The sequence below is a fragment of the Pseudophryne corroboree genome, chromosome 5 (assembly GCF_028390025.1).
Source record: "Pseudophryne corroboree isolate aPseCor3 chromosome 5, aPseCor3.hap2, whole genome shotgun sequence".
In the NCBI taxonomy this organism is placed as follows: Eukaryota; Metazoa; Chordata; class Amphibia; order Anura; family Myobatrachidae; genus Pseudophryne; species Pseudophryne corroboree.
In genome coordinates, this window is record NC_086448.1 from 837,239,519 (window position 1) to 837,264,913 (window position 25,395).

General features: G+C 45.6%; 2 protein-coding genes across 4 annotated transcripts in view; one reads left to right on the forward strand and one right to left on the reverse strand.

Moving 5' to 3' along the window:
* ANAPC15 (anaphase promoting complex subunit 15) overlaps positions 1–14,194 on the reverse strand; it is a 31,843-nt gene extending 17,649 nt beyond the window's left edge. Inside the window, exon 1 of the mRNA XM_063924595.1 lies at positions 14,015–14,194. Coding sequence (XP_063780665.1) covers positions 14,015–14,104 — 90 coding nt within the window. The 5' untranslated portion in view covers positions 14,105–14,194. The remainder of the gene's footprint in view (positions 1–14,014) is intronic.
* A 67-nt stretch (positions 14,195–14,261) lies between these two features.
* The window catches only part of CCM2 (CCM2 scaffold protein), a 96,352-nt gene continuing 85,218 nt past the window's right edge, over positions 14,262–25,395 (forward strand). The window contains exons 1-2 of one of the 3 annotated variants that reach the window (XM_063924591.1): positions 14,262–14,348; positions 16,991–17,305. In XM_063924591.1, coding sequence (XP_063780661.1) covers positions 17,276–17,305 — 30 coding nt within the window. In that variant the 5' untranslated portion in view covers positions 14,262–14,348; positions 16,991–17,275. Of the gene's footprint in view, positions 14,355–16,990; positions 17,306–25,395 lie in introns of all 3 variants that reach the window. The other 2 variants (XM_063924594.1, XM_063924593.1) reach the window with 2 other exon arrangements.

Genomic DNA, 25,395 nt, shown 5'->3' on the forward strand with positions numbered 1-25,395 from the left:
GCACACACACACACACGTGTAATACAGATATACACAGAGTGAGCACACACACGTGTAATACAGATATACACAGAGTGAGCACACACACGTGTAATACAGATATACACAGAGTGAGCACACACACGTGTAATACAGATATACACAGAGTGAGCACACACACGTGTAATACAGATATACACAGAGTGAGCACACACACGTGTAATACAGATATACACAGAGTGAGCACACACACGTGTAATACAGATATACACAGAGTGAGCACACACACGTGTAATACAGATATACACAGAGTGAGCACACACACATGTAATACAGATATACACAGAGTGAGCACACACATGTAATACAGATATACACAGAGTGAGCACACACACATGTAATACAGATATACACAGAGTGAGCACACACACATGTAATACAGATATACACAGAGTGAGCACACACACATGTAATACAGATATACACAGAGTGAGCACACACACATGTAATACAGATATACACAGAGTGAGCACACACACATGTAATACAGATATACACAGAGTGAGCACACACACATGTAATACAGATATACACAGAGTGAGCACACACACATGTAATACAGATATACACAGAGTGAGCACACACACATGTAATACAGATATACACAGAGTGAGCACACACACATGTAATACAGATATACACAGAGTGAGCACACACACATGTAATACAGATATACACAGAGTGAGCACACACACATGTAATACAGATATACACAGAGTGAGCACACACACATGTAATACAGATATACACAGAGTGAGCACACACACATGTAATACAGATATACACAGAGTGAGCACACACACACACATGTAATACAGATATACACAGAGTGAGCACACACACACATGTAATACAGATATACACAGAGTGAGCACACACACATGTAATACAGATATACACAGAGTGAGCACACACACACATGTAATACAGATATACACAGAGTGAGCACACACACATGTAATACAGATATACACAGAGTGAGCACACACACACATGTAATACAGATATACACAGAGTGAGCACACACACATGTAATACAGATATACACAGAGTGAGCACACACACATGTAATACAGATATACACAGAGTGAGCACACACACACACACACACACACACACACACATGTAATACAGATATATACAGAGTGAGCACACACACACACATGTAATACAGATATACACAGAGTGAGCACACACACACACACACACACACACACACACACACACACACACACACACACACACACACATGTAATACAGATATACACAGAGTGAGCACACACACATGTAATACAGATATACACAGAGTGAGCACACACACATGTAATACAGATATACACAGAGTGAGCACACACACACATGTAATACAGATATACACAGAGTGAGCACACACACGTGTAATACAGATATACACAGAGTGAGCACACACACGTGTAATACAGATATACACAGAGTGAGCACACACACGTGTAATACAGATATACACAGAGTGAGCACACACATGTAATACAGATATACAGAGTGAGCACACACATGTAATACAGATATACACAGAGTGAGCACACACACATGTAATACAGATATACACAGAGTGAGCACATACATGTAATACAGATACACACCGAGTGAGCACATACATGTAATACAGATATACACTGAGCACATACACGTAACATGGAGACACTGAGCACATACATGTAATACAGATATACACTGAGCACATACACGTAACATGGAGACACTGAGTGAGCACATACATGTAATACAGATACACACTGAGTGAGCACATACATGTAATACAGATATACACTGAGCACATACACGTAACATGGAGACACTGAGTGAGCACATACACGTAATACAGATATACACTGAGTGAGCACATACATGTAATACAGATACACACTGAGTGAGCACATACATGTAATACAGATATACACTGAGCACATACACGTAACATGGAGACACTGAGCACATACATGTTATACAGATATACACTGAGCACATACACGTAACATGGAGACACTGAGTGAGCACATACATGTAATACAGATAAACACTGAGTGAGCACATACATGTAATACAGATACACACTGAGTGAGCACATACATGTAATACAGATATACACTGAGCACATACACGTAACATGGAGACACTGAGTGAGCACATACATGTAATACAGATATACACAGAGTGAGCACACACATGTAATACAGATATACACAGAGTGAGCACACACATGTAATACAGATATACACAGTGAGCACACACACATGTAATACAGATATACACAGAGTGAGCACATACATGTAATACAGATACACACCGAGTGAGCACATACATGTAATACAGATATACACTGAGCACATACACGTAACATGGAGACACTGAGCACATACATGTAATACAGATATACACTGAGCACATACACGTAACATGGAGACACTGAGTGAGCACATACATGTAATACAGATATACACTGAGCACATACACGTAACATGGAGACACTGAGCACATACATGTAATACAGATATACACTGAGCACATACACGTAACATGGAGACACTGAGTGAGCACATACATGTAATACAGATAAACACTGAGTGAGCACATACATGTAATACAGATACACACTGAGTGAGCACATACATGTAATACAGATATACACTGAGCACATACACGTAACATGGAGACACTGAGTGAGCACATACATGTAATACAGATATACACTGAGTGAGCACATACATGTAATACAGATACACACTGAGTGAGCACATACATGTAATACAGATATACACTGAGCACATACACGTAACATGGAGACACTGAGCACATACATGTAATACAGATATACACTGAGCACATACACGTAACATGGAGACACTGAGTGAGCACATACATGTAATACAGATACACACTGAGTGAGCACATACATGTAATACAGATATACACTGAGCACATACACGTAACATGGAGACACTGAGTGAGCACATACATGTAATACAGATAAACACTGAGTGAGCACATACATGTAATACAGATACACACTGAGTGAGCACATACATGTAATACAGATATACACAGAGTGAGCACACACACATGTAATACAGATACACACTGAGTGAGCACATACATGTAATACAGATATACACTGAGCACATACACGTAACATGGAGACACTGAGCACATACATGTAATACAGATATACACAGAGTGAGCACACACACGTGTAATACAGATATACACAGAGTGAGCGCACACACGTGTAATACAGATATACACAGAGTGAGCACACACACGTGTAATACAGATATACACAGAGTGAGCACACACACGTGTAATACAGATATACACAGAGTGAGCACACACACGTGTAATACAGATATACACAGAGTGAGCACACACACGTGTAATACAGATATACACAGAGTGAGCACACACACGTGTAATACAGATATACACAGAGTGAGCACACACACGTGTAATACAGATATACACAGTGTGAGCACACACACGTGTAATACAGATATACACAGTGTGAGCACACACACGTGTAATACAGATATACACAGAGTGAGCACACACACGTGTAATACAGATATACACAGAGTGAGCACACACACGTGTAATACAGATATACACAGAGTGAGCACACACACGTGTAATACAGATATACACAGAGTGAGCACACACACGTGTAATACAGATATACACAGAGTGAGCACACACACGTGTAATACAGATATACACAGAGTGAGCACACACACGTGTAATACAGATATACACAGAGTGAGCACACACACGTGTAATACAGATATACACAGAGTGAGCACACACACGTGTAATACAGATATACACAGAGTGAGCACACACACGTGTAATACAGATATACACAGAGTGAGCACACACACATGTAATACAGATATACACAGAGTGAGCACACACACATGTAATACAGATATACAGAGTGAGCACACACACATGTAATACAGATATACACAGAGTGAGCACACACACATGTAATACAGATATACACAGAGTGAGCACACACACATGTAATACAGATATACACAGAGTGAGCACACACACATGTAATACAGATATACACAGAGTGAGCACACACACATGTAATACAGATATACACAGAGTGAGCACACACACACATGTAATACAGATATACACAGAGTGAGCACACACACATGTAATACAGATATACACAGAGTGAGCACACACACACATGTAATACAGATATACACAGAGTGAGCACACACACATGTAATACAGATATACACAGAGTGAGCACACACACATGTAATACAGATATACACAGAGTGAGCACACACACATGTAATACAGATATACACAGAGTGAGCACACACACACACATGTAATACAGATATACACAGAGTGAGCACACACACACATGTAATACAGATATACACAGAGTGAGCACACACACACACACACACACACACACACATGTAATACAGATATACACAGAGTGAGCACACACACATGTAATACAGATCTACACAGAGTGAGCACACACACATGTAATACAGATATACACAGAGTGAGCACACACACATGTAATACAGATATACACAGAGTGAGCACACACACATGTAATACAGATATACACAGAGTGAGCACACACACACACACACATGTAATACAGATATACACAGAGTGAGCACACACACACATGTAATACAGATATACACAGAGTGAGCACACACACACACACACACACACACACACACACACACACACACACATGTAATACAGATATACACAGAGTGAGCACACACACATGTAATACAGATATACACAGAGTGAGCACACACACATGTAATACAGATATACACAGAGTGAGCACACACACATGTAATACAGATATACACAGAGTGAGCACACACATGTAATACAGATATACACAGAGTGAGCACACACATGTAATACAGATATACACAGAGTGAGCACACACACATGTAATACAGATATACACAGAGTGAGCACATACATGTAATACAGATACACACCGAGTGAGCACATACATGTAATACAGATATACACTGAGCACATACACGTAACATGGAGACACTGAGCACATACATGTAATACAGATATACACTGAGCACATACACGTAACATGGAGACACTGAGTGAGCACATACATGTAATACAGATATACACTGAGCACATACACGTAACATGGAGACACTGAGCACATACATGTAATACAGATATACACTGAGCACATACACGTAACATGGAGACACTGAGTGAGCACATACATGTAATACAGATAAACACTGAGTGAGCACATACATGTAATACAGATACACACTGAGTGAGCACATACATGTAATACAGATATACACTGAGCACATACACGTAACATGGAGACACTGAGTGAGCACATACATGTAATACAGATATACACTGAGTGAGCACATACATGTAATACAGATACACACTGAGTGAGCACATACATGTAATACAGATATACACTGAGCACATACACGTAACATGGAGACACTGAGCACATACATGTAATACAGATATACACTGAGCACATACACGTAACATGGAGACACTGAGTGAGCACATACATGTAATACAGATACACACTGAGTGAGCACATACATGTAATACAGATATACACTGAGCACATACACGTAACATGGAGACACTGAGTGAGCACATACATGTAATACAGATAAACACTGAGTGAGCACATACATGTAATACAGATACACACTGAGTGAGCACATACATGTAATACAGATATACACTGAGCACATACACGTAACATGGAGACACTGAGTGAGCACATACATGTAATACAGATATACACTGAGTGAGCACATACATGTAATACAGATACACACTGAGTGAGCACATACATGTAATACAGATATACACTGAGCACATACACGTAACATGGAGACACTGAGTGAGCACATACATGTAATACAGATACACACTGAGTGAGCACATACATGTAATACAGATACACACTGAGCACATACACGTAACATGGAGACACTGAGTGAGCACATACATGTAATACAGATACACACTGAGTGAGCACATACATGTAATACAGATATACACAGAGTGAGCACACACACATGTAATACAGATACACAGAGTGAGCACATACATGTAATACAGATATACACTGAGCACATACACGTAACATGGAGACACTGAGCACATACATGTAATACAGATATACACAGAGTGAGCACACACACGTGTAATACAGATATACACAGAGTGAGCACACACACGTGTAATACAGATATACACAGAGTGAGCGCACACACGTGTAATACAGATATACACAGAGTGAGCGCACACACGTGTAATACAGATATACACAGAGTGAGCACACACACGTGTAATACAGATATACACAGAGTGAGCACACACACGTGTAATACAGATATACACAGAGTGAGCACACACACGTGTAATACAGATATACACAGAGTGAGCACACACACGTGTAATACAGATATACACAGAGTGAGCACACACACGTGTAATACAGATATACACAGAGTGAGCACACACACGTGTAATACAGATATACACAGTGTGAGCACACACACGTGTAATACAGATATACACAGTGTGAGCACACACACGTGTAATACAGATATACACAGAGTGAGCACACACACGTGTAATACAGATATACACAGAGTGAGCACACACACGTGTAATACAGATATACACAGAGTGAGCACACACACGTGTAATACAGATATACACAGAGTGAGCACACACACGTGTAATACAGATATACACAGAGTGAGCACACACACGTGTAATACAGATATACACAGAGTGAGCACACACACGTGTAATACAGATATACACAGAGTGAGCACACACACGTGTAATACAGATATACACAGAGTGAGCACACACACGTGTAATACAGATATACACAGAGTGAGCACACACACGTGTAATACAGATATACACAGAGTGAGCACACACACGTGTAATACAGATATACACAGAGTGAGCACACACACGTGTAATACAGATATACACAGAGTGAGCACACACACGTGTAATACAGATATACACAGAGTGAGCACACACACGTGTAATACAGATATACACAGAGTGAGCACACACACGTGTAATACAGATATACACAGAGTGAGCACACACACATGTAATACAGATATACACAGAGTGAGCACACACACATGTAATACAGATATACACAGAGTGAGCACACACACATGTAATACAGATATACACAGAGTGAGCACACACACATGTAATACAGATATACACAGAGTGAGCACACACACATGTAATACAGATATACACAGAGTGAGCACACACACATGTAATACAGATATACACAGAGTGAGCACACACACATGTAATACAGATATACACAGAGTGAGCACACACACATGTAATACAGATATACACAGAGTGAGCACACACACACATGTAATACAGATATACACAGAGTGAGCACACACACATGTAATACAGATATACACAGAGTGAGCACACACACATGTAATACAGATATACACAGAGTGAGCACACACACATGTAATACATATATACACAGAGTGAGCACACACACATGTAATACAGATATACACAGAGTGAGCACACACACACATGTAATACAGATATACACAGAGTGAGCACACACACACATGTAATACAGATATACACAGAGTGAGCACACACACACACACACACACATGTAATACAGATATACACAGAGTGAGCACACACACATGTAATACAGATATACACAGAGTGAGCACACACACATGTAATACAGATATACACAGAGTGAGCACACACACATGTAATACAGATATACACAGAGTGAGCACACACACATGTAATACAGATATACACAGAGTGAGCACACACACACACATGTAATACAGATATACACAGAGTGAGCACACACACAAATGTAATACAGATATACACAGAGCACACACACACACACACACACACGTAATACAGATATACACAGAGTGAGCACACACACATGTAATACAGATATACACAGAGTGAGCACACACACATGTAATACAGATATACACAGAGTGAGCACACACACATGTAATACAGATATACACAGAGTGAGCACACACATGTAATACAGATATACACAGAGTGAGCACACACATGTAATACAGATATACACAGAGTGAGCACACACATGTAATACAGATATACACAGAGTGAGCACACACACATGTAATACAGATATACACAGAGTGAGCACATACATGTAATACAGATATACACTGAGCACATACACGTAACATGGAGACACTGAGCACATACATGTAATACAGATATACACTGAGCACATACACGTAACATGGAGACACTGAGTGAGCACATACATGTAATACAGATATACACTGAGCACATACACGTAACATGGAGACACTGAGCACATACATGTAATGCAGATATACACTGAGCACATACACGTAACATGGAGACACTGAGTGAGCACATACATGTAATACAGATAAACACTGAGTGAGCACATACATGTAATACAGATACACACTGAGTGAGCACATACATGTAATACAGATATACACTGAGCACATACACGTAACATGGAGACACTGAGTGAGCACATACATGTAATACAGATATACACTGAGTGAGCACATACATGTAATACAGATACACACTGAGTGAGCACATACATGTAATACAGATATACACTGAGCACATACACGTAACATGGAGACACTGAGCACATACATGTAATACAGATATACACTGAGCACATACACGTAACATGGAGACACTGAGTGAGCACATACATGTAATACAGATACACACTGAGTGAGCACATACATGTAATACAGATATACACTGAGCACATACACGTAACATGGAGACACTGAGTGAGCACATACATGTAATACAGATAAACACTGAGTGAGCACATACATGTAATACAGATACACACTGAGTGAGCACATACATGTAATACAGATATACACTGAGCACATACACGTAACATGGAGACACTGAGCACATACATGTAATACAGATATACACAGAGTGAGCACACACACGTGTAATACAGATATACACAGAGTGAGCACACACACGTGTAATACAGATATACACAGAGTGAGCACACACACGTGTAATACAGATATACACAGAGTGAGCACACACACGTGTAATACAGATATACACAGAGTGAGCACACACACGTGTAATACAGATATACACAGAGTGAGCACACACACGTGTAATACAGATATACACAGAGTGAGCACACACACGTGTAATACAGATATACACAGAGTGAGCACACACACGTGTAATACAGATATACACAGAGTGAGCACACACACGTGTAATACAGATATACACAGAGTGAGCACACACACGTGTAATACAGATATACACAGAGTGAGCACACACACGTGTAATACAGATATACACAGAGTGAGCACACACACGTGTAATACAGATATACACAGTGTGAGCACACACACGTGTAATACAGATATACACAGTGTGAGCACACACACGTGTAATACAGATATACACAGAGTGAGCACACACACGTGTAATACAGATATACACAGAGTGAGCACACACACGTGTAATACAGATATACACAGAGTGAGCACACACACGTGTAATACAGATATACACAGAGTGAGCACACACACGTGTAATACAGATATACACAGAGTGAGCACACACACGTGTAATACAGATATACACAGAGTGAGCACACACACGTGTAATACAGATATACACAGAGTGAGCACACACACGTGTAATACAGATATACACAGAGTGAGCACACACACACGTGTAATACAGATATACACAGAGTGAGCACACACACACGTGTAATACAGATATACACAGAGTGAGCACACACACACGTGTAATACAGATATACACAGAGTGAGCACACACACACGTGTAATACAGATATACACAGAGTGAGCACACACACACGTGTAATACAGATATACACAGAGTGAGCACACACACACGTGTAATACAGATATACACAGAGTGAGCACACACACGTGTAATACAGATATACACAGAGTGAGCACACACACGTGTAATACAGATATACACAGAGTGAGCACACACACGTGTAATACAGATATACACAGAGTGAGCACACACACGTGTAATACAGATATACACAGAGTGAGCACACACACATGTAATACAGATATACACAGAGTGAGCACACACACATGTAATACAGATATACACAGAGTGAGCACACACACACATGTAATACAGATATACACAGAGTGAGCACACACACATGTAATACAGATATACACAGAGTGAGCACACACACATGTAATACAGATATACACAGAGTGAGCACACACACATGTAATACAGATATACACAGAGTGAGCACACACACACACACACACACACATGTAATACAGATATACACAGAGTGAGCACACACACACACACACATGTAATACAGATATACACAGAGTGAGCACACACACACACATGTAATACAGATATACACAGAGTGAGCACACACACATGTAATACAGATATACACAGAGTGAGCACACACACACACACACATGTAATACAGATATACACAGAGTGAGCACACACACACACACACACATGTAATACAGATATACACAGAGTGAGCACACACACATGTAATACAGATATACACAGAGTGAGCACACACATGTAATACAGATATACACAGAGTGAGCACATACATGTAATACAGATATACACAGAGTGAGCACATACATGTAATACAGATACACACCGAGTGAGCACATACATGTAATACAGATATACACAGAGTGAGCACACACACATGTAATACAGATATACACAGAGTGAGCACACACACATGTAATACAGATATACACAGAGTGAGCACACACACATGTAATACAGATATACACAGAGTGAGCACACACACACACACACATGTAATACAGATATACACAGAGTGAGCACACACACACACACACACACACATGTAATACAGATATACACAGAGTGAGCACACACACACATGTAATACAGATATACACAGAGTGAGCACACACACATGTAATACAGATATACACAGAGTGAGCACACACACACACACACACACACACACATGTAATACAGATATACACAGAGTGAGCACACACACATGTAATACAGATATACACAGAGTGAGCACACACATGTAATACAGATATACACAGAGTGAGCACATACATGTAATACAGATACACACCGAGTGAGCACATACATGTAATACAGATATACACAGAGTGAGCACACACACATGTAATACAGATATACACAGAGTGAGCACACACACATGTAATACAGATATACACAGAGTGAGCACACACACATGTAATACAGATATACACAGAGTGAGCACACACACACACACACACACACACACACATGTAATACAGATATACACAGAGTGAGCACACACACATGTAATACAGATATACACAGAGTGAGCACACACACACACATGTAATACAGATATACACAGAGTGAGCACACACACATGTAATACAGATATACAGAGTGAGCACACACACATGTAATACAGATATACACAGAGTGAGCACACACATGTAATACAGATATACACAGAGTGAGCACATACATGTAATACAGATACACACCGAGTGAGCACATACATGTAATACAGATATACACTGAGCACATACACGTAACATGGAGACACTGAGCACATACATGTAATACAGATATACACTGAGCACATACACGTAACATGGAGACACTGAGTGAGCACATACATGTAATACAGATATACACTGAGCACATACACGTAACATGGAGACACTGAGCACATACATGTAATACAGATATACACTGAGCACATACACGTAACATGGAGACACTGAGTGAGCACATACATGTAATACAGATAAACACTGAGTGAGCACATACATGTAATACAGATACACACTGAGTGAGCACATACATGTAATACAGATATACACTGAGCACATACACGTAACATGGAGACACTGAGTGAGCACATACATGTAATACAGATACACTGAGTGAGCACATACATGTAATACAGATACACACTGAGTGAGCACATACATGTAATACAGATATACACTGAGCACATACACGTAACATGGAGACACTGAGCACATACATGTAATACAGATATACACTGAGCACATACACGTAACATGGAGACACTGAGTGAGCACATACATGTAATACAGATAAACACTGAGTGAGCACATACATGTAATACAGATACACACTGAGTGAGCACATACATGTAATACAGATATACACTGAGCACATACACGTAACATGGAGACACTGAGTGAGCACATACATGTAATACAGATATACACAGAGTGAGCACACACATGTAATACAGATATACACAGAGTGAGCACACACATGTAATACAGATATACACAGAGTGAGCACACACACATGTAATACAGATATACACAGAGTGAGCACATACATGTAATACAGATACACACTGAGTGAGCACATACATGTAATACAGATATACACTGAGCACATACACGTAACATGGAGACACTGAGTGAGCACATACATGTAATACAGATATACACTGAGTGAGCACATACATGTAATACAGATACACACTGAGTGAGCACATACATGTAATACAGATATACACTGAGCACATACACGTAACATGGAGACACTGAGTGAGCACATACATGTAATACAGATACACACTGAGTGAGCACATACATGTAATACAGATATACACAGAGTGAGCACATACATGTAATACAGATACACACCGAGTGAGCACATACATGTAATACAGATATACACTGAGCACATACACGTAACATGGAGACACTGAGCACATACATGTAATACAGATATACACTGAGCACATACACGTAACATGGAGACACTGAGTGAGCACATACATGTAATACAGATATACAGAGCACATACACGTAACATGGAGACACTGAGCACATACATGTAATACAGATATACACTGAGCACATACACGTAACATGGAGACACTGAGTGAGCACATACATGTAATACAGATATACACTGAGTGAGCACATACATGTAATACAGATATACACTGAGTGAGCACATACATGTAATACAGATATACACTGAGTGAGCACATACATGTAATACAGATATACACTGAGTGAGCACATACATGTAATACAGATACACACTGAGTGAGCACATACATGTAATACAGATATACACTGAGCACATACACGTAACATGGAGACACTGAGCACATACATGTAATACAGATATACACTGAGCACATACACGTAACATGGAGACACTGAGTGAGCACATACATGTAATACAGATAAACACTGAGTGAGCACATACATGTAATACAGATACACACTGAGTGAGCACATACATGTAATACAGATATACACTGAGCACATACACGTAACATGGAGACACTGAGTGAGCACATACATGTAATACAGATAAACACTGAGTGAGCACATACATGTAATACAGATACACACTGAGTGAGCACATACATGTAATACAGATACACACTGAGTGAGCACATACATGTAATACAGATACACACTGAGTGAGCACATACATGTAATACAGATACACACTGAGTGAGCACATACATGTAATACAGATACACACTGAGTGAGCACATACATGTAATACAGATACACACTGAGTGAGCACATACATGTAATACAGATAAACAGAGTGAGCACATACATGTAATACAGATAAACACTGAGTGAGCACATACATGTAATACAGATACACACTGAGTGAGCACATACATGTAATACAGATACACACTGAGTGAGCACATACATGTAATACAGATACACACTGAGTGAGCACATACATGTGACCAGAGACTCACATTACACAGGGTCTTTCTCCCTTCAGCTGCTCCCCTGCCTGCAGCAAGATGGCGGAAAACGGTCGGCAAGCCACGCCCTCTTCCAGACATTGATAATAGAGCCGAGAGCGGGGAAAGACAGATCCTGCTGCTGCCCGTGAGCTGACGTCAGTCCTCCAAGCCACTCCCTCTCTATCACACACTGACGGACCCCACCGCGCTGCTTGCTGGGAAGGCTACACCCAACATGGCAGGAGACTTGAAAAAAGTATTGGGCGGCCGCTTGGAGGATGTGATCGGGGAGGAGTCCGCCTCCCGGGAGTAATGCTGAGGCCGGGACCCCGGGCATCATCAGGCGAGTGTGTGTCCCTATTCTTACACTGGGGTGCCTCACCATCACTCTCTGTCCCCGCCCCTTTATCACTAATGTGCCACACCGTCACTCCCTGTCCCCGCCCCTTTATCACTAGTGTGACACCGTCACTCTCTGTCCCCGCCCCTTTATCACTAGTGTGACTCACCATCACTCTCTGTCCCCGCCCCTTTATCACTAGTGTGCCTCACCATCACTCTCTGTCCCTGCACTTTTTTCACTAGTGTGCCTCACCATCACTCTCTGTCTCTGCCCCTTTATCACAAGTGTGCCTCACATCACTCCCTGTGCCCGCCCCTTTATCACTAGTGTGCCACACGTCACTCCCTTTCCCCGCCCTTATCACTAGTGTGCCTCACCATCATTCTCTGTCCCCGCCCCTTTATCACTAGTGTGCCACACTGTCACTCCCTGTCCTCGTCCCTTTATCACTAGTGTGCCACACGTCACTCCCTGTCCCCGCCCCTTTATCACTAGTGTGCCACACCATCACACCCTGTCCCACCCCTTTATCACTAGTTCCTCACCATCACCGCCTGCCCCCACCCCTTTATCACTTTGGTGACTCACCATCACTCCCTGTCCCACCCCTTTATCACTAGTTCCTCACCATCACCACCTGCCCCCACCCCTTTATCACTTTGGTGACTCACCATCACTCCCTGTCCCAGCCCCTTTATCACTAGTTGCCTCACCTTCACCACCTGCTCCCGCTACTTTATCACTGGAGTGCCACACCATCACTACATGTCTCCGCCCCTTTATCACTAGTGTGCCTCACCATCACTACCTGTCCCCACCCCTTTACCACCATAACTGTATTGGAGTTCTTCACTATTTTTTCCTGCCCCACCCCCTAATCACTATTGTTCCTTGCTTTATCACTAGTGTACCTCACTGTCATTATTTGTTCACCCCTTTATCACTATTAAGCCTTATTAGTAATACCAGGATAGTACCGTCTCTCTGACCGTGTAACGTGTGTCTGCCTGGTAGTGCCCGCTCTCTGACGTGTAACGTGTGTCTGCCTGGTAGTGCTCGCTCTGTGACCGTGTAACTCGTGACTGCCTGGTAGTGCCCGCTCTGTGACCGTGTAACGTGTGTCTGCCTGGTAGGGCCCACTCTCTGACTGTGTAATTTGTGTCTGCCTGGTAGTGCCCGCTCTCTGACCGTGTAACGTGTGTCTGCCTGGTAGTGCCCGATCTGTGACCGTGTAACGTGTGTCTGCCAGGTAGTGCCCGCTCTGTGACCGTGTGTCTGCCTGGTAGTGCCCGCTCTCTGACCGTGTAACGTGTGTCTGCCTGGTAGTGCCCGCTCTGTGACCGTGTAACGTGTGTTTGCCTGGTAGTGCCCGCGCTGTGACTGTGTAACGTGTATCTGCCTGGTAGTGCCCGCTCTCTGATCGTGTAACCCGTGTCTGCCTGGTAGTGCCCACTCTCTGACCGTGTAACGTGTGCCTCCATGGTAGTGCCCGATCTCTGACCGTGTAACGTGTGTCTGCCTGGTAGTGCCCGCTCTGTGACTATCTGTGACTGTGTAACGTGTGTCTGCCTGGTAGTGCCCGCTCTGTGACTGTGTAATGTGTGTCTGCCTGGTAGTGCCCGCTCTGTGACTGTGTAATGTGTGTCTGCCTAGTAGTGCCCGTTCCCTGACCGTGTAACGTGTGTCTGCCTGGTAGTGCCCGCTCTGTGACCGTGCAACGTGTGTCTGCCTGGTAGTGCCCGCTCTGTGACCGCGTAACGTGTGTCTGCCTGGTAGTGCCCGCTCTCTGACCGTGTAACGTGTGTCTGCCTGGTAGTGCCCGCTCTCTGACTGTGTAACGTGTGTCTGCCTGGTAGTGCCCGCTCTGTGACTGTGTAATGTGTGTCTGCCTGGTAATGCCCGCTCTCTGACTGTGTAACGTGTGTCTGCCTGGTAGTGCCCGCTCTGTGACTGTGTAATGTGTGTCTGCCTGGTAGTGCCCGCTCTGTGACTGTGTAATGTGTGTCTGCCTAGTAGTGCCCGTTCCCTGACCGTGTAACGTGTGTCTGCCTGGTAGTGCCCGTTCCCTGACCGTGTAACGTGTGTCTGCCTGGTAGTGCCCGCTCTCTGACCGTGTAACGTGTGCCTGCCTGGTAGTGCCCGCTCTCTGACCGTGTAACGTGTGCCTGCCTGGTAGTGCCTGATCTCTGACCGTGTAACGTGTGTCTGCCTGGTAGTGCCCGCTCTGTGACTGTGTAACGTGTGTCTGCCTGGTAGTGCCCGCTCTCTGACCGTGTAACGTGTGTCTGCCTGGTAGTGCCCGCTCTGTGACCGTGTAACGTGTGTCCGCCTGGTAGTGCCCGCTCTGTGACCGTGTAACGTGTGGCTGCCTGGTAGTGCCCGCTCTGTGACCGTGTAATGTGTGGCTGCCTGGTAGTGCCCGCTCTGTGACCGTGTAATGTGTGGCTGCCTGGTAGTGCCCGCTCTCTGACCGTGTAACGTGTGTCTGCCTGGTAGTGCCCGCTCTGTGACCGTGTAACGTGTGTCTGCCTGGTAGTGCCCGCTCTGTGACCATGTAACGTGTGGCTGCTTGGTAGTGCCCGCTCTCTGTCTGTCCTTGGTTCTCTTTCCCGCTCACACATCTATCGTCTCCTATTTTTCAGATTTTCCAAATCCACAACATGTGTGAACGTCTTCATCTGAGTTTCCCATCGCTGTGCCAGTAACCGGTATCCTCCAGGCCGCCCTTTCCTGCCGCTGTCTCTGCGTCTGACATCCCTCTCCCACCTAGCGGTTCCTCGTTCCTACAGAGCCCCACCTGTAGCTGCTGAGCTGCAGGCATGTCATTGTATCCCCCAACACGGGCGACAGCGACACCACCTCCCTCCTCGCCCTACCTGACGTCTGCCACTCAGGATCGCCCAGGGAGGAGACTCTGCAGGTGAGAGATGGAAGATGACGGCAAGAAGGGGAAAAAGGTAAGAGCGTGTCAGTGCCCACAGCTGCAGTGATGTTATTGTACGTGTCTGATCATCCGTCTGTGCCTCGTCTGTGCCTCGTCCCCCCTGTGAGGTTCCTCTGGGCCGCGGGGAGATCACTGCAGTAATGTTATTATACGTGTCTGATCATCCGTCTGTGCCTCGTCTGTGCCTCGTCCCCCCTGTGAGGTTCCTCTGGGCTGTGAGTGGCTGTAGCTGTAGGGTCTGTATTCCCAGTGTCCGTCATACTGTGCAGTATATAACTGTACGCTGTTAGTCATCTCTTCCCCACCTCATAACCCCGGATGTGCCCTGGTATGGTGACTCACACACATGTGTCATCCTGGATCCCTTACCAGGTGCAGGGTCCCCAGCAGCACAGAGTATATCAGGAGATGAGTGATGTGTCAGTGAGGACAGGGCTGCATGTGACAGGGGCAGTGACATGATGTGAGGAGGGGAATGGAGGCAGCAGGAAGCCACAGACTGAGAGTTATATAGTGGGAGGAGCAGGGTCCCCAGCAGCACAGAGTATATCAGGAGATGAGTGATGTGTCAGTGAGGACAGGGCTGCATGTGACAGGGGCAGTGACATGATGTGAGGAGGGGATTGGAGGCAGCAGGAAGCCACAGACTGAGAGTTATATAGTGGGAGGAGCAGGGTCTCCAGCAGCACAGAGTATATCAGGAGATGAGTGATGGGTCAGTGAGGACAGGGCAGCACAGAGCAGTGATGTGAGTTTCTGTCATACATGTGTGGGTATGGTCTGGTGTCAGTCACCACTATCTGGAAGGAAGTTTAGGGCTGGTCTCATTATGGAGCACATTGTAAGTGAATGGAACAATGTTTTCCACATAGAAGAGTGTAATGAAATCTATTACCAGTCTGTGTTATGGCCACTCATCCCGGATTATTACTGAATCTGTATGTGTCAGAGAGATTTTGTTATACACGGAGCACAGAATACAGACCGGAGAATGTATGGCTTGACCCTATGGTGCCATGGTGACCTTTGGAAACACTCGTCACTCCACCAGTACTGGGGCATTTATATCGGCGGCGTCTGTGTGGAAATGCGCGTTTTCCATTGGTCTGTAGTTGGCTATAGTTATATGCAGACTTCCTTCTAGATGTTTAACATATTGAATGATATAAATGATTGAATGCAGTTTCACCAGTCCGTGTCTTAGTGGAGCTGCAGCGCTGCGTGGAATTGTAATTGCAGGAACGGAGCAAATGACCTTAGTTGTATATAAACCAGAGGTTCCCACACTCTGTCTGCAAGGCGCCCCAACAGTGCAGGGTTTAGGGATATCCATGGCTCCCAGAATTCTAAGTGCTGTGTGACGGAGCGTACATGTGTAGCGAGTTTGAGCGGGAGGGGTCCCCCGGGCCATACACCTGCTGTGTGTCGGCCATATCTACCTTTTATCCTTTCCCAGTATAGTGGGAAAAGGGGGGGGGGGGGGGGGGGCAGAGCGGGCAGTCCCTGCCAGACAAATTTACAGGGCTCCTCTTCCTGTCCAGATCAAGAAGTGGCTGGTTTTCTGTCCGCAGATGTGATCTGAGACCATTTTTAGTTTCCGCTCATTATTAATAGTCAGTGTAAGGAGCTGTGGTCTTTCTCCCCGTCTGTGGCAGTGCCACTTGTGGTGCCAGCCTAGGGTGGTGAGAGGAAAGGTGGAATATTTGCCATTGGGAGAAAACAGAAACTGTGTGATCCTGGATTTGTTTCCAGCCCTGTCATAGCTAATGATGCGACTGTCCCCCTGTGGAAGGGTCTTAGGGGCAGATATGTATTAACCTGTGGAAGGTGATAACGCACCAGCCAATCAGCTCCTAACTGTCAGTTTACATATTGGAGCTGATTGGCTGGTGCGTTATCACCTTGCACTTATCACTTCTTTTTCTCTGACGTCCTAGTGGATGCTGGGAACTCCGTAAGGACCATGGGGAATAGCGGCTCCGCAGGAGACTGGGCACAAAAGTAAAGCTTTAGGATTACCTGGTGTGCACTGGCTCCTCCCCCTATGACCCTCCTCCAAGCCTCAGTTAGATTTTTGTGCCCGGCCGAGAAGGGTGCACACTAGGGGCTCTCCTGAGCTTCTTAGTGAAAGTTTAGTTTTAGGTTTTTTATTTTCAGTGAGACCTGCTGGCAACAGGCTCACTGCATCGAGGGACTAAGGGGAGAAGAAGCGAACCTGCCTGCTTGCAGCCAGCTTGGGCTTCTTAGGCTACTGGACACCATTAGCTCCAGAGGGACCGAACACAGGCCCAGCCTCGGAGCTCGGTCCCAGAGCCGCGCCGCCGGCCCCCTTACAGAGCCAGAAGCAAGAAGAGGTCCGGAAAAATCGGCGGCAGAAGACATCAGTCTTCAACAAGGTAGCGCACAGCACTGCAGCTGTGCGCCATTGTTACTCAGGCACACTTCAGTCACTGAGGGTGCAGGGCGCTAGGGGGGGGCGCCCTGAGCAGCAATGTAAACACCTTGGCTGGCATAAATACACCACATATAACCCCCAGGGCTATATGGATGTATTTTAACCCCTGCCAGAACTCACCAAAAAGCGGGAGAAAAGGCCGCCGAGAAGGGGGCGGAGCCTATCTCCTCAGCACACGGGCGCCATTTTCCATCACAGCTCCGCTGGAAGGACGTCTCCCTGACTCTCCCCTGCAGTCCTGCACTACAGAAAAGGGTAAAAAAAGAGAGGGGGGCACTAATTTGGCGCAGTTTTAATACTAACAGCAGCTATAAAGGGAAAAGCACATTTTATAGTGGTATTCCTGTCTATATATAGCGCTCTGGTGTGTGCTGGCATACTCTCCCTCTGTCTCCCCAAAGGGCTAGTGGGGTCCTGTCCTCTATCAGAGCATTCCCTGTGTGTGTGCGGTGTGTCGGTACGATTGTGTCGACATGTTTGAGGAGGAAAATGAGATGGAGGCGGAGCAATTGCCTATTATAGAGTTGTCACCCCCTAGGGAGTCGACACCTGAGTGGATGAGCTTATGGAAGGAATTGTGTGACAGTGTCAGCTCTTTACGACAGACAGTTGACGACATGAGACAGCCGGCTACTCAGCTTGTGCCTGTCCAGGGGTCTCAAACGCCATCAGGAGCTTTAAAACGCCCGTTACCTCAAATGGCAGACACAGACACGGATACTGACTCCAGTGTCGATGATGAGGAGACATACGTGACTTCCACTAGGGCCACACGTTACATGATTGAAGCAATGAAAAATGTATTGCATATATCTGATAATACAAGTACCACTAAAAAGGGTATTATGTTTGGTGAGAAAAAACTGCCTGTAGTTTTTCCTGTATCCGAGGAATTAAATGAAGTGTGTGATGAGGCGTGGGTTTCCCCCGATAAAAAACTGATAATTCCTAAAAGGTTATTGGCATCATACCCTTTCCCGCCAGAGGATAGGGCACGTTGGGAAACACCCCCTAGGGTGGATAAAGCGCTCACACGCTTGTCTAAACAGGTAGCACTACCCTCTCCTGATACGGCCGCCCTAAAGGAACCGGCCAATAGAAAGCTGGAGAATATCCTAAAATGTATATACACTTACACGGGTGTTATACTGCGACCAGCAATCGCCTCAGCCTGGATGTGCAGTGCGGGCCTGGCGTGGTCGGATTCCCTGACTGATAATATTGATACCCTGGATAGGGACAGTATATTATTGACTATAGATCATCTGAAGGATGCATTTCTGTATATGCGTGATGCACAGAGGGATATTTGCCGACTGGCATCAAGAGTTAGCGCGCTGTCCATCTCTGCAAGAAGAAGTTTATGGACGCGGCAGTGGTCAGGTGATGCGGATTCCAAAAGGCATATGGAAGTATTGCCGTATAAAGGGGAGGAGTTATTTGGGGTCGGTCTAACAGACCTGGTGGCCACGGCAACTGCTGGAAAATCCACATTTTTACCCCAGGTAGCCTCTCAACATAAGAAGACGCCGTATTATCAGGCGCAGTCCTTTCGGCCCCATAAGGGCAAGCGGGCAAAAGGCGCCTCATTTCTGCCCCGTGGCAGAGGGAGAGGTAAAAGGCTGCAACACATGTCCCAATTTACCCTTCTCACCAAGGGTACCTCAGGTTTGTGGTACAGAACTGTCACTATCAGTTTCAGACGCTGCTGTTTGGATTGTCCACGGCACCCTGGGGTCTTTACCAAGGTAATGGCCGAAATGATGATACTCCTTCGAAAGAAGGGAGTGTTAGTTATCCCTTACTTGGACGATCTCCTGATAAGGGCAAGATCCAGAGAACAGTTGGAGGTCTGAGTAGCACTATCTCAGGTAGTGTTGCGGCAGCACGATTGGATTCTCAATATTCCAAAATCGCAGCTGATCCCGACGACACGACTTCTATTCCTAGGGATGATCCTGGACACAGTCCAGAAAAAGGTGTTTCTCCCGGAGGAGAAAGCCAGGGAGTTATCCGAACTAGTCAGAAATCTCCTAAAACCAGGCCAAGTCTCAGTGCATCAATGCACAAGAGTCCTGGGAAAGATGGTGGCTTCTTACGAAGAAATCCCATTCGGCAGATTCCACGCAAGAACCTTCCAGTGGGATCTGCTAGACAAATGGTCCGGGTCGCATCTTCAGATGCATCAGCGGATAATCTTGTCACCAAGGACAAGGGTGTCTCTCCTGTGGTGGTTGCAGAGTGCTCATCTTCTAGAGGGCCGCAGACTCGGCATTCAGGACTGGGTCCTGGTGACCACGGATGCCAGCCTGAGAGGCTGGGGAGCAGTCACACAGGGAAGAAATTTCCAGGGCTTGTGGTCAAGCCTGGAGACATCACTTCACATAAATATCCTGGAGCTAAGGGCCATCTACAATGCTCTAAGCCTAGCAAGACCTCTGCTTCAAGGTCAGCCGGTGCTGATCCAGTCAGACAACATCACGGCAGTCGCCCACGTAAACAGACAGGGCGGCACAAGAAGCAGGAGGGCAATGGCAGAAGTTGCAAGGATTCTTCGCTGGGCGGAAAATCATGTGATAGCACTGTCAGCAGTGTTCATTCCGAGAGTGAACCGTTGGGAAAAACCAAAGGTGGACATGATGGCGTCCCGCCTCAACAAAAAACTAGACAGGTATTGCGCCAGGTCAAGGGACCCTCAGGCAATAGCGGTGGACGCTCTGGTAACACCGTGGGTGTACCAGTCAGTGTATGTGTTCCCTCCTCTGCCTCTCATACCCAAGGTACTGAGAATCATAAGAAGGAGAGGAGTAAGGACTATACTCGTGGCTCCGGATTGGCCAAGAAGGACTTGGTACCCGGAACTTCAAGAGATGCTCACAGAGGACCCGTGGCCTCTACCTCTAAGAAGGGACCTGCTCCAGCAGGGACCCTGTCTGTTCCAAGACTTACCGCGGCTGCGTTTGACGGCATGGCGGTTGAACGCCGGATCCTGAAGGAAAAAGGCATTCCGGATGAAGTCATCCCTACCCTGATCAAAGCCAGGAAGGATGTAACCGTACAGCATTATCACCGTATTTGGCGTAAATATGTTGCGTGGTGCGAGGCCAGGAAGGCCCCTACAGAGGAATTTCAACTGGGTCGTTTCCTGCATTTCCTGCAAACAGGACTGTCTATGGGCCTAAAATTAGGGTCCATTAAGGTTCAAATTTCGGCCCTGTCGATTTTCTTCCAGAAAGAACTGGCTTCAGTTCCTGAAGTTCAGACGTTTGTCAAGGGGGTACTGCATATACAGCCTCCTTTTGTGCCTCCAGTGGCACCTTGGGATCTCAATGTAGTTTTGGGGTTCCTAAAATCACATTGGTTTGAACCACTCACCACTGTGGACTTAAAATATCTCACATGGAAAGTGGTAATGCTGTTGGCCCTGGCTTCAGCCAGGCGTGTCTCAGAATTGGCGGCTTTATCCTATAAAAGCCCTTACCTAATTTTTCATACGGACAGGGCAGAATTGAGGACTCGTCCTCAATTTCTCCCTAAGGTGGTTTCAGCGTTTCACTTGAACCAGCCTATTGTGGTACCTGTGGCTACTAGGGACTTGGAGGACTCCAAGTTGCTGGACGTAGTCAGGGCCCTGAAAATATATGTTTCCAGGACGGCTGGAGTCAGAAAATCTGACTCGCTGTTTATCCTGTATGCACCCAACAAGCTGGGTGCTCCTGCTTCTAAGCAGACTATTGCTCGTTGGATTTGTAGTACAATTCAGCTTGCACATTCTGTGGCAGGCCTGCCACAGCCAAAATCTGTAAAAGCCCATTCCACAAGGAAGGTGGGCTCATCTTGGGCGGCTGCCCGAGGGGTCTCGGCTTTACAACTTTGCCGAGCAGCTACTTGGTCAGGGGCAAACACGTTTGCTAAATTCTACAAATTTGATACCCTGGCTGAGGAGGACCTGGAGTTCTCTCATTCGGTGCTGCAGAGTCATCCGCACTCTCCCGCCCGTTTGGGAGCTTTGGTATAATCCCCATGGTCCTTACGGAGTTCCCAGCATCCACTAGGACGTCAGAGAAAATAAGAATTTACTTACCGATAATTCTATTTCTCGTAGTCCGTAGTGGATGCTGGGCGCCCATCCCAAGTGCGGATTGTCTGCAATACTTGTACATAGTTATTGTTACAAAAATCGGGTTATTATTGTTGTGAGCCATCTTTTCAGAGGCTCCTCTTTTATTATGCTGTTAACTGGGTTCAGATCACAGGTTGTACGGTGTGATTGGTGTGGCTGGTATGAGTCTTACCCGGGATTCAAAATCCTTCCTTATTGTGTACGCTCGTCCGGGCACAGTATCCTAACTGAGGCTTGGAGGAGGGTCATAGGGGGAGGAGCCAGTGCACACCAGGTAGTCCTAAAGCTTTACTTTTGTGCCCAGTCTCCTGCGGAGCCGCTATTCCCCATGGTCCTTACGGAGTTCCCAGCATCCACTACGGACTACGAGAAATAGAATTATCGGTAAGTAAATTCTTATTATCCCTTCTCCAGGCTTAATACATCTGCCCCTTAGTGAGTTACTTCTCCGGACGCAGAATATTTGCTGCCTTGGGAGGAACAGAGGCTCTTTCATGACCTTACAGATGACCTATAACGTACAGTGGTCCCGATGTGCCCTGCGGGTGGTTCCGAGAATGATGTCGCTGTGTTAGCTGGCGCATAGTGTGCTGCGTATGAGCTGCCGAAGCGCGACAACCGTTCCTATATGTGTGGTAGTCGCGGGTCACAGTTACACATCGTTATTTAGTTACATTCAGTCATTTATAGTCCTGTATTTCACTAGAAATGTGCCAGAAATACTCTTTACATGTAGGAAAGCACAGTTCCGTGCTGGGGATCAGTATGATTTCCCAATGCACGGGATACCGGCGGTCAGAATCCCGACAGCCCCCTCTAAAGTCCCCTAACCCTTCCTTGTGGGTGCCTAACCCTAACCCTCCCTCCCCCCGCTGCCTAACCCTAACCCTCCCTCCCCCGCTTGGTGCCTAACCCTCCCTTCCCAGCTGCCTAACCCTCCCTCCCCCCGCTGCCTAACCCTAACCCTCACTTCCCCGCTGCCTAAACCTAACCCTCCCCACTTTGTACCTAACCCTTTCTCCCCCGCTGCCTAACCCTCCCTTCCCCGCTTCCTAACCCTCCTCTGCCCCCTACCCTAACCCTCCCTTGTAGGTGCCTAACCCTAACCCTCCCTTCCCCGCTGCCTAACCCTAACCCTCCCTTCCCCGCTGCTTAAGCCTCACCCTTCCTTCCCGCTGCCTAACCCTAACTGTCCCTTCCCCGTTCCCCACTGTTTAAATCTAACCCTCCCCGCTTGGTGCCTAAACCTAACCACCCTTTCTATGTGCCTAACCGTAACCCTCTCTTCCCCGCTGCCTAACCCTCCATTCCCCACTGCCTGACCCTAATCCTCCATTCCCTGCTGCCTAATCCTAACCATCCCTTCCCTGCTGCTTAACCCTCCCTTCCCCGCTGCCTAAACCTAACCCTCCCCGCTTGGTGCCTAGCCTCCCCTTCTATGTACCTAACCCTAATCCTCGCTTCCCCGCTGCCTAACCCTAATCCTCCCCGCTTGGTGCCTAACCCTCCCTCCCCCGCTACCTAA